Consider the following 14,133-nt stretch of genomic DNA (forward strand, 5'->3'; position numbering starts at 1 on the left):
GTATGTTTTTTTTGTCTAAATTGTACAACATTTGCAAGGAGAAAAATAGTAGACAATGATATTTTATTTTATTTTAGTCTATTTTTTAAAAATAAAAATTAATGATAGTATTATTTAATTTCAAAATAACATATATGTTTGATTAAAGCCCCTACCAATTTCTACTGTAGGGACTTCAAAAATGGTCCTGCCAGTGGAGTTCTTTTGTGTTTTTAATCTGTGAATAGTTTTTGGTGTGATTTTTTTTAATAACCGTCTATATTGTAATTATTTAGAACATTCTGCAAATTTTCAAAAAATTCCAAATAATTTAACGTGCTGAAAATTAGTTTAAAAACATATTGTTACAATCGTGACTTATTTCTGTATGCATTTGAAAAATAATATATTTAAACCTAGTTTTTGACACCGTAAATTTTTCAGATTTTTCTAAAAATTTACAGAATACTCTAAATAACTACAATATACACGATCACATAAAAAATCGAGTCAAAAACTGTTTACAAGTTAAAAATACAAATTAGCCCATTGGTGGGGCTATTTTTAAAGCCCCTACCATAGATTACGCAGCTCCTACCATAGATTATGCAATTAACTAATTATCCTCATAATTTGTTGGAAATTTCTTTGGTAGGGCTTTCAAAAAGAGCCCTACCGGTAGGACTCTTTTGTGTACTCAAACTTTGAACAGTTTTCGACGTGATTTTTTTTATGATCGTGTATATTATAATTATTTAGAGCATCCTGCAAATTTTCAGAAAATTCTGAATAATTTACAGTGCCGAAAACTAAGTTCAAACATGTTATTTTCCACGCGCATAAAAAAATTAGTCACGCGTGCAACAACCTGTTTTTATACTAGTTTTCGGCACTGTAAATTATTCGGAATTTTTCTGAAAATTTGCAGGATGCTCTAAATAACTACAATATACGTGGTCATAAAAAAAATTGCGCCAAAAACTATTCACGGGTTGAGAACACAAAAAAGCTATAATGGTAGGGCTCTTTTTGAAGTCGCAACCATAGAATTATCCAATAATTTTAAACTATGACATGTTAAAATAATAAAATTTTCAATTTTAATATTCTAGGTCCAAGAAATTTGAATCGCTAAATAATTATTATTTCTAAATTAATACCATACAAAATAGGAATAAACTAAAATTTATAAATATTATAGGTCCACGATTTTTTTTTCTTTTAAAGTTTATTTATTATTATATTTTCATCCAATCAAAATAGTATGATTTTTTTTCTAAATTGTATAACATTTGCATGGAGAAAAATAGTTGACAATGATATTTTATTTTACTTTAGTCTATTTTTAAAAAATAAAAATTAATGAAAGCATTATTTAATTTCAAAATAACGTATTTGTTTGATTAAAGCCCCTACCAATTTCTAATGTAGGGGCTTCAAAAAATGCCCTAAAGGTGGGGCTATATATATTCTCAATCTGTGAACAGTTTTTGGTACGATTTTTTTTTATAACAGTCTATATTGTAGTTATTTAGAACATTCTGCAAATTTTCGGAAAATTCCAAATAATTTACAGTGCTGAAAATTAGTTTAAAAACAAGTTGTTGCACGCGAGATTAATTTTTTTTATGTGCGTGAAAAACAACATATTTGAACCTAATTTTTGATACGGTAAATTATTCAAAATTTTATGAAAATATACCGATTCCTTAAATAACTCCAACATACACAATATTAAAAAAAAAATGGCGTGAAAAATTGTTGAAAGGATTATAAATACAAGGGTCATAAATACAAAATAGGCTTGTGGGGCTATTTTTAGAGCCCCTACCATAGATTAAGCAATTAACTAATTATCCTCATAATTTGCTATCATACCAACCTAAATTGTTGTCCTATTTGTTGTAAATTTCAAGTAGATAAACAAAAAAATAAATAAATAAAAAATGAAAAAACAAACTGCGAAAATCCACCGGCCACCGCCGGTAAAGTGTTGATAAGAACTTGCCCATGGTTTGCAGAGCCAAAACCGACACGTGTCCATTATCCTCTATCCGTAAAACCCTCACAAAAATCCATAAAATCTCTCTCTCTCTCTCTCTATCACAGTCCCACCTTCTGTGCGAGTGAGTTATGGGCAATCCACTTCGCTTTCTGTGATACCCTTTTTCCTTGAACTCATTCCCTGCGCCTCCATCTTCTTCTTCTCTCTTCCGAAACCCCAAAGCTTCGATCTTTATTTTCTGGGCTGATTCAAAATCGAATCTTTCTCCATCTCAACCGAGATTTTGGCTGCCAGATCCGTTTTTCTTACTTTCGCCACGCTGAGATGAAGTTTTGAAGATCACGATGAACGGCTGTGATGACCTTCTTCCTCCCCCAGCTCTGGTAAGAACAATCATCACCAGTACAGGTTTTTCAATCAAGAAATGGTCGAGCCATTAATGTTGATCCACGTTCGGTCGTTAATTTGGTTGAGAAAAAGGAAAAAAAAGAAACCCTCTCCCAATTGCTCTGAAAACTCATCTCGAATTGTCAATCTTTGATTGTGAGGTGTTTGATATTAGTCCTCAATATTTACTGTCTTATCTGACTGTTGAAGTTTAGTTACTACTAATCATATACGAAACTTTGATAGATTTTCTCACTTGGATCCAAAGGGTTTTTTTTTTTTCCTTTCATAGTTTTTGGTTCTGTTAGTGGTTTTTAAAGGTGGCGAAGATGAGCTTAAGCATGGCCGAGGACGATTCGGCTTCTGAGATTCATATCCCTGCCGATATAGATTGGCATATGCTAGACAAGTCTAGATTTTTCTTTCTTGGGGCTGCTCTATTTTCTGGTGTTTCAGCAGCTTTATATCCAATCGTGGTGTTAAAAACCAGGCAACAAATCTCACCAACACCAATCTCATGCTTCAAGATGTCGTTTGCCATCATGCGCCATGAAGGCTTCAGAGGTTTCTACAGAGGTTTTGGTACTTCTTTGATGGGAACGATCCCAGCTAGAGCGCTTTACATGACAGCTCTTGAAGTCACCAAGAGTAATGTTGGGACAGTCACAGTTAGATTAGGCTATTCAGATACAACAGCACTGGCTATAGCTAATGCTGCAGCTGGGTTGAGCTCGGCCATGGCTGCTCAATTGGTTTGGACCCCAATTGATGTTGTGAGCCAAAGACTAATGGTCCAGACTTGCAGCAGCAGCAGCAGAAGCAGTGGAAAGAACTCTATTCCTAGTGTGAGTACCTATAACTACAACAATGGTTTAGATGCGTTTAGGAAAATCATGTACTCAGATGGCTTTAGAGGATTGTACAGAGGTTTTGGGATATCTATACTGACATATGCACCATCAAATGCTGTTTGGTGGGCTTCATACTCTGTGGCACACCGGCTCATTTGGGGTGGTTTTGGTTGTTATATGGGAAAGAAAGATGAGAATGGTTTAGCTTTAGTCCATGGCTGCAGTGGTAGTAGTGTTGGTGGTGGTGGTGGTTTTAGGCCTGACTCCCGAGCAACCCTGGCGGTGCAGGGTCTGAGTGCTGCCATGGCTAGTGGGGTTTCTGCTCTGATTACTATGCCACTGGATACGATCAAAACAAGGCTGCAAGTGTTGGATGGAGAGGAAAATGGGCAAAGAAGGCCACTGACAATTGTTCAAACAGTGAGAAATTTGGTGAAGGAAGGTGGATTTGGTGCTTGTTACAGAGGATTGGGGCCAAGATGGGCTTCCATGGCTATGTCAGCCACAACCATGATCACTACTTATGAGTTTCTCAAACGACTATCTACCAAGACTCTTGATTGATTTGAAATCTTGAAATAATCAGCCAGAAGACAGACACTCCAGGAAGAGATGCTTTTTTTTTTTTTTTTTTATTATTATTATTTTATCTTATTTTCCATATCTTCAAAATTTGTTCTACTTTTGGTTGTATTGGGCTGCCTTGGATTAATGTAAATTCTTTGTTTTGTTGTTTGCTTTTTTGTTTTCTCTCTTTTATGATATTATATTTGCTTTGAAACTCTAGAAGATAGGTTATTAACCGTGGAAATAACTACAGATGTAAATATAAATATATATATATAAATTAGTATTTTCTTTAATTTATTTTTCTTTTTTTACATATCTATTCTTTACTGTTCAAAGTACTATATGTGTGAGAGAAAGAATCCAATTCTTTAGTCACCATCTTGGTATTAATCAAAATCAAACATTTGTGTTCTTTTTATGATTTCACAAGCAAAAAAGAAAAAAGTTATACCAAAAATTAAGAGTTTGGAACTGTTCACTTCATTTAGTTGATTAGAATCTCTTGATGAAGACACACACTTTCCCTTTTAATTTTAATTTTCTTATGGTAATAATATAGGCCATTATGTTATTGAACAAAAAGAAAAATCATTATGCCATCGAGTGGTGTGTTTGTCTTGTGAGTCTAAGGTTCGACTAATGATATGTGCCTTAAAATATTACACTATCTAACGTGACAGTTTCATTTAACTAATCAAATTTAATATCACGTTAGTTGATACATGTTATTATTCTTAAGCTATTTCATTTCAATATTGAATTATTGTAGTATTTGATCTCGCTCGAGTCTAATACATTTTAGAGTGATTAGTGGTACTAAGAAGTACTATTCATATAGATAAGATTAACATTACATTATCTTTTTATTTTTTTATATATATAATAAAATAATAATAATAATATAAGCCCACCATCTTTATAATTTAGAGTATAATACTTCAAACTCAAATGCACAAACCAAAACAAACAAAGGCTAAGTAATTGGCCTACTATACCCCTAAAAAAACCTAATTAAATAAACAAAAAAAAAAGCACCATCACCAAAATAATGGGAAATCATATCAATGAGATAAGAATTTTTCAAAGTTAGGCAAGTCTTCTCTTTTTCAACTCAAACTAGACAAACCCATTTAGAATTTTGAGCCTTAAAAACCACCAATTGGTCAAAATATATAAATATGATGTAACTTAATACACAAACACAATACAACCACTTGGACAAGTTAATTTAGGGTTTGAGTGATGATAAGATCTTTACTTTGAGTAAAATTAATAGTTTATTTTTTGACCTTAAAATGAAAGAAATCCATAGAAAGTGGTTGAAGAATCTTCAAAGCTTAGCATGAAGAATTAGGAGAATTCTCAATAAATAAGCTTTGTTTTATTTATTTATTTTCTTAAGAAAACCAGCTTTGGTTAATCAAATCTGTTTGCTCATACAAATATCTATGGACCATTTAAAGCTCTGAATTATTTGGTACAAATATCTATAGAACATTAAGGTAACTAAAACAGTGGGCCAAACAAGCCATTATCTTCAGTTTCTTTCATTCTTTGTCTTCATTCCTCAAAAACCTAATGATATCCAAAAGTGGAAGCCTTTAATTCATTTTTAACTTCTAGCTTTATAAAGCTGCAAAACAAACAACAAACTTAATTATTTAAAAATATCTTCTTCCTTTTTTAATAATAATAATAATAATAAATAAAGACTAGGACTTTTCTTAAAAAAAATAAATGTTTTTGTACCATTTTTAAGGTCATAAAATAAATTTTTTTTTGAAATATGTAATTTTTTAATACTGAAATATTGTTTCTCGTATATACCTATCAAAATTATAAAAATGTAAAATAAAATAGAAAGATATATATTTTACAAAATTCGTATAAAATATTTTTTTAGTAAAACATCGTACTCGATATAAATATATCTTAATTCTAGCTCATAATTTTTTATTTTTTTTAACCCAAAAGACATAAATTCTATTGTTTATATCTTTTCTATATAATAAGTGTGTAGATAATGGAAATTCTTGATTTTAACAGTAGTTTGTAAACATCATTTTGTTATACCCAGATTTCGAGCCATGATAAATGTGACCTCGAAAGCTAGATTCGCAGCGAATGAACTCGTAAAGTTTGAAGTCTGTTCCAAGACTAAACAACGAGCCTACGAAACAGAGACGACTTCGGAGATGGTAGCCTCGAAATATTCACGAGCTCGAAGGGATAAGCCCGAGGTACGCCTGTTCTCTGGGATGATCTCGGATCAGGGGCTCCGAATCTGATGCGCGTACGAGCTCGAAGCCATGTGACCTCGGGAGATGTTATTAGCTCGAAAGTTGATGTGAGACCTGGGAGAGTAAGGCCTTGGTGATATAGGATAATAACTTTGAATATCCTGATGAATCATCAATAGCAAGACGCGGTCTACATTTATTACTATAAATCCCCTAAAATCGTGGGATATTATTTGATTAGCTATTCACCCCTGGTTTTTTTCCGAGGACGTTTCCTTTTACATCGTATTTCAGGCATTTAATGTCATTTAATCTATTTGCAAATATAGAGTAACTACCCGAAATATGTGGGATAGTATTCAGCATCCTCTTCTATAAATAGAGAGATCATGCACCATTATAAGGGACCGAATTTTTGTAATCTGAAGGAGAAACTCTGGAGAATTCATTCTTAAAAGATTTTCAGAGATATTCCTAAAACTCAATAAGAAAGACTCGTGGACCAGACAGATTTAACTACTGAACCACGTAAAAAATCGTGATTTGCATTATAATATTTTAGTTGGCCATTAATGATTATTGTTTACGTGCTCTTCTTTCACTGTTGGCGAGAAAAGGCGTCAACACACTTAAATTTAAATAAAATAAAATAAATAATTAAAAAATTAAAGTAGGATATTTTTTAGATATTTTACAATGATAATTATTTAAAAAATAATAAATAATTAAACAAATTAAATTATGATATTTTTGAGATATTTTACAATAATAATTATTTAAAAAATAATAATTAAACAAATTAAAATATGATATATTTTTTTAAATATTTTATAATAATAATTATTTAAAAATAATAAAATCATATATTTTATAACTTAAATAAAATTTAATTAAACTTAAACTAACTTATTAGAATAATATCATATTAAACATATAGTATAATCTATTGTGAATTAACAATAAATATATTTTTTTAAATTAGCAAGAAACTTAAATTTAATCCACATATAATATTTAATATTACATTAAACATATGATATATAATCTCTTGTTGTTATTCTCAAATTAAAAAATTAGAACAAAAATAAATAAATTATTTAATTAAATATGATATTTATTTAAAATTTATATGACATTAATATAAATTTAATAAAAATAATTAATAAATTCTATAAATAAACATGATATTGCTTGCTTGTATCTAGTACCTATCAAAATTATAAAAATGTAAAATAAAATAGAAAAATATATATATATTTTACAAAATTCGTATAAAATATTCTTTTAGTAAAACATCGCACTCGATATAAATATATCATTATACTAACTCATTATTTTTTATTTTTTTTAACCCAAAAAACATATATTCTATTGTTTATATAAAAAAAACGAATATATTTATTTCTTCTTTTCCCTTCTTTACATTGACTCAGCTAAGTTGAATCTTTCTTATGTAAGTATTTTAAGATTTTAAAAAATATCAAAATTCTCAATTCAACTGAAAATGATTATTTAAATGTTTTTGAATGGATTTCTTCAAATAATATCTTGAATGTGTTGATGTTGTGGAAGATATTTTATACGATAATTAACTTATCTGATGAATTTTTTTCTTATGAAGAAATTATTTTGTAGATTTAGAAATGATATTTTATATTATTTTTATGATTTCAATTGATTTAAAAGTTTGCATTACGATCCTTTATTATAATATATCAATTTGATAGGGTTTATACTTTTTTGGACCTTGTATTTTTTTCTATTACTTGTTTGGACACTGTGTTTTGACAAATTACTTTTTGGACCCTATATTTTGTAAAACAGTTAAAATAGAATCATAAACTCAATTTTGATGAAGAAAAAGTTGAATATAACAACACAATTTTTAAGCAGAATGATTTTATTTTTGTTATGAATTGTTAGTTTGGTAAATTATTTGTGATTTTAGTTGAAAAAATATTGACCAAAATCGGGTTTAGGGTTCTATTTTAACTATTTTACAAAACATAAGGTTCAAAAAGTAATTTGTCAAAACACAGGATCCAAACAGATAATGAGAAAAAACACAGGGTCCAAAAAAAAATATAAACCCAATTTTATAATATTACATATTAAAAATATACCAAAATCGATATCAACTAATACTATATTTTTAATAATTTTTTAAAATAAAGGTATCTTTTTATGGAGATTTTAAATTAAGCCAACTATCCATAAAATATAGAAATCAAGAATTTTAAATCTATACACAAAACTCATACAAATAAACTAATAAACAAACTTAAAACTAATAAATAAATAAATAAGATATAAACTAAACTAACAGACTGATTATGATATTTTGTAACTGTAATACAAATTGAATTAACATAATAAATTGACTTTGAGTGACGATAATTATTATAACCCTCAAATTTAAAAAATATGAGCTCTTGGAAAAAAATTATCATAATAGATTTGGGTAGTGACTTTTAGAAAAATTAAGAGATGTTTGTCTCTTTAACTAAAAAATTAATTTTTAATTTTAAAACTTAAAAATTATTTTCTGAAAACAAGTAAGACTGTTTGGCATTATTTTCATAAAATAATTTTTAAAAACAAAGTTACAAAAAACATTAAATTTTGTTTATAATAAAAAGTTGTTTTCAAATTTTTTTTTCTCATATAACATTTTTAATTATTATTATCTCACATAATTTTTACTCTCATTAATCTATCTCATTTTCTCTAACATCATTTTCTCTCTCATCACTTATTATCTCATTATTTTCTCTCTAACCACTTCCTATATCATCATTTTCTCTCTCCTCATTTTTTATATCTCAAAATTTTCTCTCATCATTTTCTCTATTATTTTTTTTATTACATCAATTTCTCTCTTCTCAATTCTTCCTCAAAAAAAATTTCCTTACTTTCTTTCTCCTTATTTTTCATTACTTTTTATTTCAGATTACTTTATTACAAATTTTTAAATAATTTTTCTTTGTAAATATGTTTATTAATTTTTTATTTAAGATTTTTAAAAAAAATAATAAAACTAAAAAATTATTTTTAGAAAACATTAACCAAACATCTGTTGTTCTTTGAAAATTACAAAAACTGTCTTCTGTTCTTATTTTTTAAAACATAATTTTGAAAACAAAAAACAATACCAAACAGACTTCTGAGTTCACTTAGAATTTTTTTTTAATTTATTTATTGTGCACTAAAAATGTTGATTTCCAAAAAGAGCTCACTTTTGAAAATTATAAGTGTTTAATAAAATTATATATTTGTCACCACATATGAACATGGTGTGGTTCTAGTTCAAAAACATTTGTGTCCCAATCATTAAGACAAGTGTTTAAAAAATATTTTAGATGGAAAGTAGGCATGGCAGTACTTGGACCACTAAATGTTCTATTGACCCTTTATTTTAAAATTAAAATACCAAATTAAATTTAAAGAAAAATATTACAACAGAGAAAACTTCCCAATCAGTTCGAATCTTAAAATTAAAAAAAAATGGAACATGAAAAATTCTCTAAATTCAGACAAAGAGGCTTATGTGTGGAAAGATAAGATTGGACTAAATAATAATAAATGTTACATTTTTAGAACTCTTTGAACATTATTCTCTTTTTTAAAAAAAAGCTTAATAAATTAATACTAGATACACATTATTATTACATACACAAAATATTAAGGTGATATGTGAAATATATAATTCAAGAGTAATTTTCTTTTTCCTTTTTTTAGCAACTTAAGACAATAATCAGTTGGGTGGAAAATATACAAAATGTATTCTGAAATATTGGCCATTTTCTACCAAATATGAGAATGAGAGATTTTTTCTTTTTAAAATGAAATTTCTCAAGTAACACATGTTGTGGAATATTAGGTTAAAGTAACTATGTCAAAGAGTAAATTTTGTTTACCTAAAGTAATGTTTCATAACAAATATTAGTACAATGACCGAAGCACTTGATGCAACGTACCGTGATTGATGCAATTTAATATCGAATTGAACATATATATATATTTATACATTTGAACAAATGATCAATATTAGTGATGTATCGAATTTAACATATTACATCAAATGATGTTGGACACCCACTAATTTCACGTTACAAATTACAATAATCTTTTATAACATCAAACTCCTATCAAAGTATGAGTAGATTATATCACCACTCAAAACTTTTTTCTTTTGAGATAGGTTGACTTGAGCTTGACTCTCCAATCCACCAAACCAAGAAATAATTCCCCAAACCTAACTTCAAGTCTTTACCAAATCACTAACTATTCATCAAAAGGTCCCCTTTACCAACTAACAAGTATTGAAAAGTTTAAAAAAGAAAGTAAAAAGCAAATACGAAAATTACCAGTTTGATTTTGTAAAATCATACACTTACCAATATTAAGGACTTGGACCACATAAGCAAGATGCAAAATCAAACTCATGAAAAGCACAACATTTATTGTCGTTTGACCAAATGTCGTGACTCACATGCCCATTTTCTGTCGTTTGACCAAATGTTTTGACTTGCTTGTATTGTAAAACGACAGAGACAACTATAATATCATATAAACAGAGTTAAATTCATGCATATATGAATACCATGTAGTCCCATGCTGCCAGGGGAAAAAAATGATCATAAATACCCTAGCATTAGCAAAGTAAAACACTGTACTGTAGTAACAGAAGCAGAGTTGCAACCTACACATTGAACCTGAATTAAATTCCTAAACTTACACAACACAAAACTGAACATAATAAACCTGACCTACTAGACCAATTAGCAATCGAGAGAGCGCATGGATTACAGAGTCGAAACCCAAGATTCCCAGGAACGATCAAGGCCGGGCTCTCTTGTTGCTGCAAGATGGGCATTTGTACTGTTTGATATGTTCAGCTCTTGCCGGGGTGATCTTCACACACTTGCCATGGAACCACTTCTCGCAGATATCACATAGAATCCAAAATTCATCTGTTGCGTAGTTCTCCCCGCAAGCAGCGCAGAGTGTCTCTCCATGCTCGTCCTCGTTGTCCTCTTCCAAACCCTCTTCTTCCTCATCCTTAGGCAGCATCATTGCCTTTGCGGACGATTCAGAGCTTCGCTGTATTTGTCAACAAAAAAAAAAAACATTGCAACACAATTTTTCAGGTACCCGGGTAGCTCACTGATCAACATTTACAACTTCCTCTTTCAAGCTCACTTGTGAGCGTGTTAAAGATTTTCACAGGAAACGTATTGAGAATATCTTCACTTTGCATTCCACATTTGATAACAAAAATTAAAATATTACCCAGCAGAGGTTAAATCTTTCTAAACTCAAACCTAATATATAGTGTATAACATAACCACCGGAAAGACTAGCAATATAGCCTCCAAGCAGACAAGAAAAAAATCTGTGCTCCACATTGTGATGAAAGTTAAGTTGTACCTTAGTGTTTGACTTATTAGATTTGTTGCTGCCATGATTTGAATTTGATGATTTCTCCCTGACTTGTTTCCTAGGCCCCGGCCCCCCTCCCGTTACAACCTCAAAAATAGTTGGAAGTTCATTTATCATATTGAAAAGACGTTTCCTGCAGAGCCAGTTAGCAAGACATTAATAAAGAAGCAGATCAAACCAGAAAGTTCAAATTCGCTCTAAAAAGTGGTCAAACAAAAGGGTACACTACATAAGCACTTGAACATATACAGGGTTAAGAAAAGAGTACCTATCAGCCTTATCAAATCCAAATCGAGCACCAAAGTAAAAGGCAACAGAAAGTAACCATGCATCACTATGGACAGCAACCAAAGATAGCCAATCTTTCTCTTGCATTCCATCTCTGGCAAAGTTGATACCCAGTGCTGGTTCTGGAAGCTCTGGAGGAACCTCTTCAGCGGGTAAGTTGACTTCCCACTGCTCGCTCGGGAATCCATAAAGACAAAGATTCTCCTTCTCTGTGATAAACTCAAAATTTAAGGCACTGTTGCAAGCTCTACAACAATTGTAGAAGTAGTGTACTACGGGTTCACAGCATTCCAAATTTGATTGTATTGAATAGAACTAAAAACGGTACTCAAGTTATAAACAAATGACAAAATAACACTAATCTTAGAAGAAACTGTAATTAGACTATTCAATCATATAGCATACATTGCAGAAGATGTTCCACTCTGTGTAGTTTTTGTAAAAGTACTAACAAGGACCAGATACCATTAATTCTCAGTAAAAACTTGTCATTCAAACACAAACGCAATGTAGTTAGAATAATTTGTCATAGCAAGTTCTTGGAATATTACTAAAGATTTTCTTATGAATTGAAAAAAAAATGAAGGACCCAAGTCAACTTGATTATTTACAAAAATAACACACTCATCTGGGTATATAAGCCAACAAAACAACTGAATAAAAAATCTTCCAGTTACAACATATGAATCCAATTGATTAACCATAGAAATAACGAATTAATTCAAGAAACGAAGAACATTGGTGGACTCAACAAGTAGAATAAAACTCAAAATAAATTACCGATTATTTGTGTAAAAATGCAATTAAACAAGCAAAAACGTAAAGAGAAACAAATTTACTCACAAAAATAGATTTTTGCACATGCCATAACTTGTTTTCACATACAAAATAAAACACGACAAAAAAGTACAACAAAGAACAGTAAAAGCAAAAAGATGGGAAAAAGTATAAATAATGACATCATTATAATAATAATTATAAAAATTAAAAACATTTTCAATTCAAAATTATCACATACCCAAAAAAACCCTACTACAATTTCATTCCCAGCATTTTCAACTCATTCTTCAATTAAACAAAAACCCAAAAACAAAAACAAAAACAAGAAGCAGGAATCGAAGTAAAAAAAATCAGAATTAAAGTAAAAAAAAAACGAGGAACAAAACCCAGACCAGGATCACACTGTTGATAGAACTCTTCAACATCTGCAAAAAAAACCAAACAAAAATTATACAGAGGAGAAGAAATTCGAACAAAAATGTAAGAAATTTGAGAGAAGAAAGTACCGATTGTGAGAGCCTTAATCATTCCAGCTCTTCGACCTTTGAAATCCTTGAAAACCTCCTCAACGGTGCGCGGGTTGTAAGGTTCGACCCCGTCCATGCTCGCGAAGAAGACGAAGAGAGAGCTCTTCACTGAAAATCCAAAACCAGAGAGAGAGAGAGATAGAGAGAGAAAGTTAGAGGAGAGAGAGAGAGAAGAGTATAAAAGAGGGAAATAAAAGATTTTGACCTCTCTCTCTCTTTTCTTTCTCTCTCTAAAAAATGGAGCGGATTTGAATCGGGTGAACTTGGATTAATTAATTGGATTTTATAATGGGTTATTGAGTCCGCCAATGGGTGACGTGGTATTGTGGTTAATTGGTTATTACTTTGGTACTTTCGGGGCCTTTCCTTAAAATTAGGGAAATCTACAAAAATGCACTAAAAGTTAAAAAAAATTTGAAAAATACGGTACATTACAAAAATACGGAATTTTTTGATAAAAACACGGAATGGCAAAATTGTAAATACGGAGTGGCAAAATCATAAATAAAAGCTGTAAAATACAATTTCTTGTGATCAACGTTTACAAACTAGTAAATATATGTTACGAACTTGTAAATATCTGTTACGTGTTTGTAAATAATATTTACAAAATCAGTTATAGAATTGTAGATTTTTTTTTTTTTTTTTGTAGATAAAACATACAAACAAATTCGTAACTAAAATTTTTATTTTTGTAACAAAAGTTTACAAGTCTAGTTTTACAACTAAGAAAGATATTTTTGTAACTAATATTTACGAAAATATTTTATAGTTAAAAAATCATAAACAAAATATACATAAAATTATTATACTTTTTCATATTGTTACAATATTGTACCAAAAAATTACATGAACCATCATATATATGCTATACAACTTAAAAATATAAATTTAAGATATTCATTATTTATAAAACATTTTATTAAATATAGTGGTGAAATACAATATTTTTTTAAAAACAAGTTTTACATTTTTGTAACAACAATTTACAAAATTAATTTCACAACTAAAAAATTTATTTTTGTAACTCACATTTACATAAATATTTATAAATTTATTTAACA

At 29.5% G+C, this 14,133-nt stretch overlaps 2 protein-coding genes across 2 annotated transcripts; one reads left to right on the plus strand and one right to left on the minus strand.

Moving 5' to 3' along the window:
• The first annotated feature begins 2,076 nt into the window (after positions 1–2,076).
• LOC133803468 (uncharacterized) lies at positions 2,077–3,963 on the plus strand. Its single transcript, XM_062241520.1, has one exon. The coding sequence runs from the start codon at positions 2,701–2,703 to the stop codon at positions 3,784–3,786; it is 1,086 nt and encodes a 361-aa protein (XP_062097504.1). The 5' UTR covers positions 2,077–2,700; the 3' UTR covers positions 3,787–3,963.
• A 6,703-nt stretch (positions 3,964–10,666) lies between these two features.
• LOC133807430 (PHD finger protein ALFIN-LIKE 4-like) lies at positions 10,667–13,254 on the minus strand. The gene is made up of 5 exons (XM_062245762.1): positions 13,049–13,254; positions 12,935–12,967; positions 11,743–11,971; positions 11,463–11,607; positions 10,667–11,135 (listed from the first exon to the last, which is right to left on the minus strand). Exons 1-5 carry the CDS (start codon positions 13,143–13,145, stop codon positions 10,872–10,874), a joined length of 768 nt encoding a protein of 255 aa, XP_062101746.1. The 5' UTR covers positions 13,146–13,254; the 3' UTR covers positions 10,667–10,871.
• Between the last annotated feature and the right edge of the window lie 879 nt (positions 13,255–14,133).

The sequence above is a fragment of the Humulus lupulus genome, chromosome X (genome assembly GCF_963169125.1).
Source record: "Humulus lupulus chromosome X, drHumLupu1.1, whole genome shotgun sequence".
NCBI classification, from domain to species: Eukaryota; Viridiplantae; Streptophyta; class Magnoliopsida; order Rosales; family Cannabaceae; genus Humulus; species Humulus lupulus.

What these genes read in the sequence shown, in the direction of transcription:
- LOC133803468 (XM_062241520.1), top strand. Translation starts at nt 2,701, where the DNA reads ATGAGCTTAAGCATGGCCGAGGACGATTCGGCTTCTGAGATTCATATC.
- LOC133807430 (XM_062245762.1), bottom strand. Translation starts at nt 13,145, where the DNA reads ATGGACGGGGTCGAACCTTACAACCCGCGCACCGTTGAGGAGGTTTTC. An exon ending in GATTAAGGCTCTCACAATCG is followed by an intron (nt 12,968 to 13,048) that starts GTACTTTCTTCT and finishes TTTTTTTTGCAG; the next exon opens with ATGTTGAAGAGTTCTATCAA. An exon ending in CTATCAACAGTGTGATCCTG is followed by an intron (nt 11,972 to 12,934) that starts GTCTGGGTTTTG and finishes AGTTTATCACAG; the next exon opens with AGAAGGAGAATCTTTGTCTT.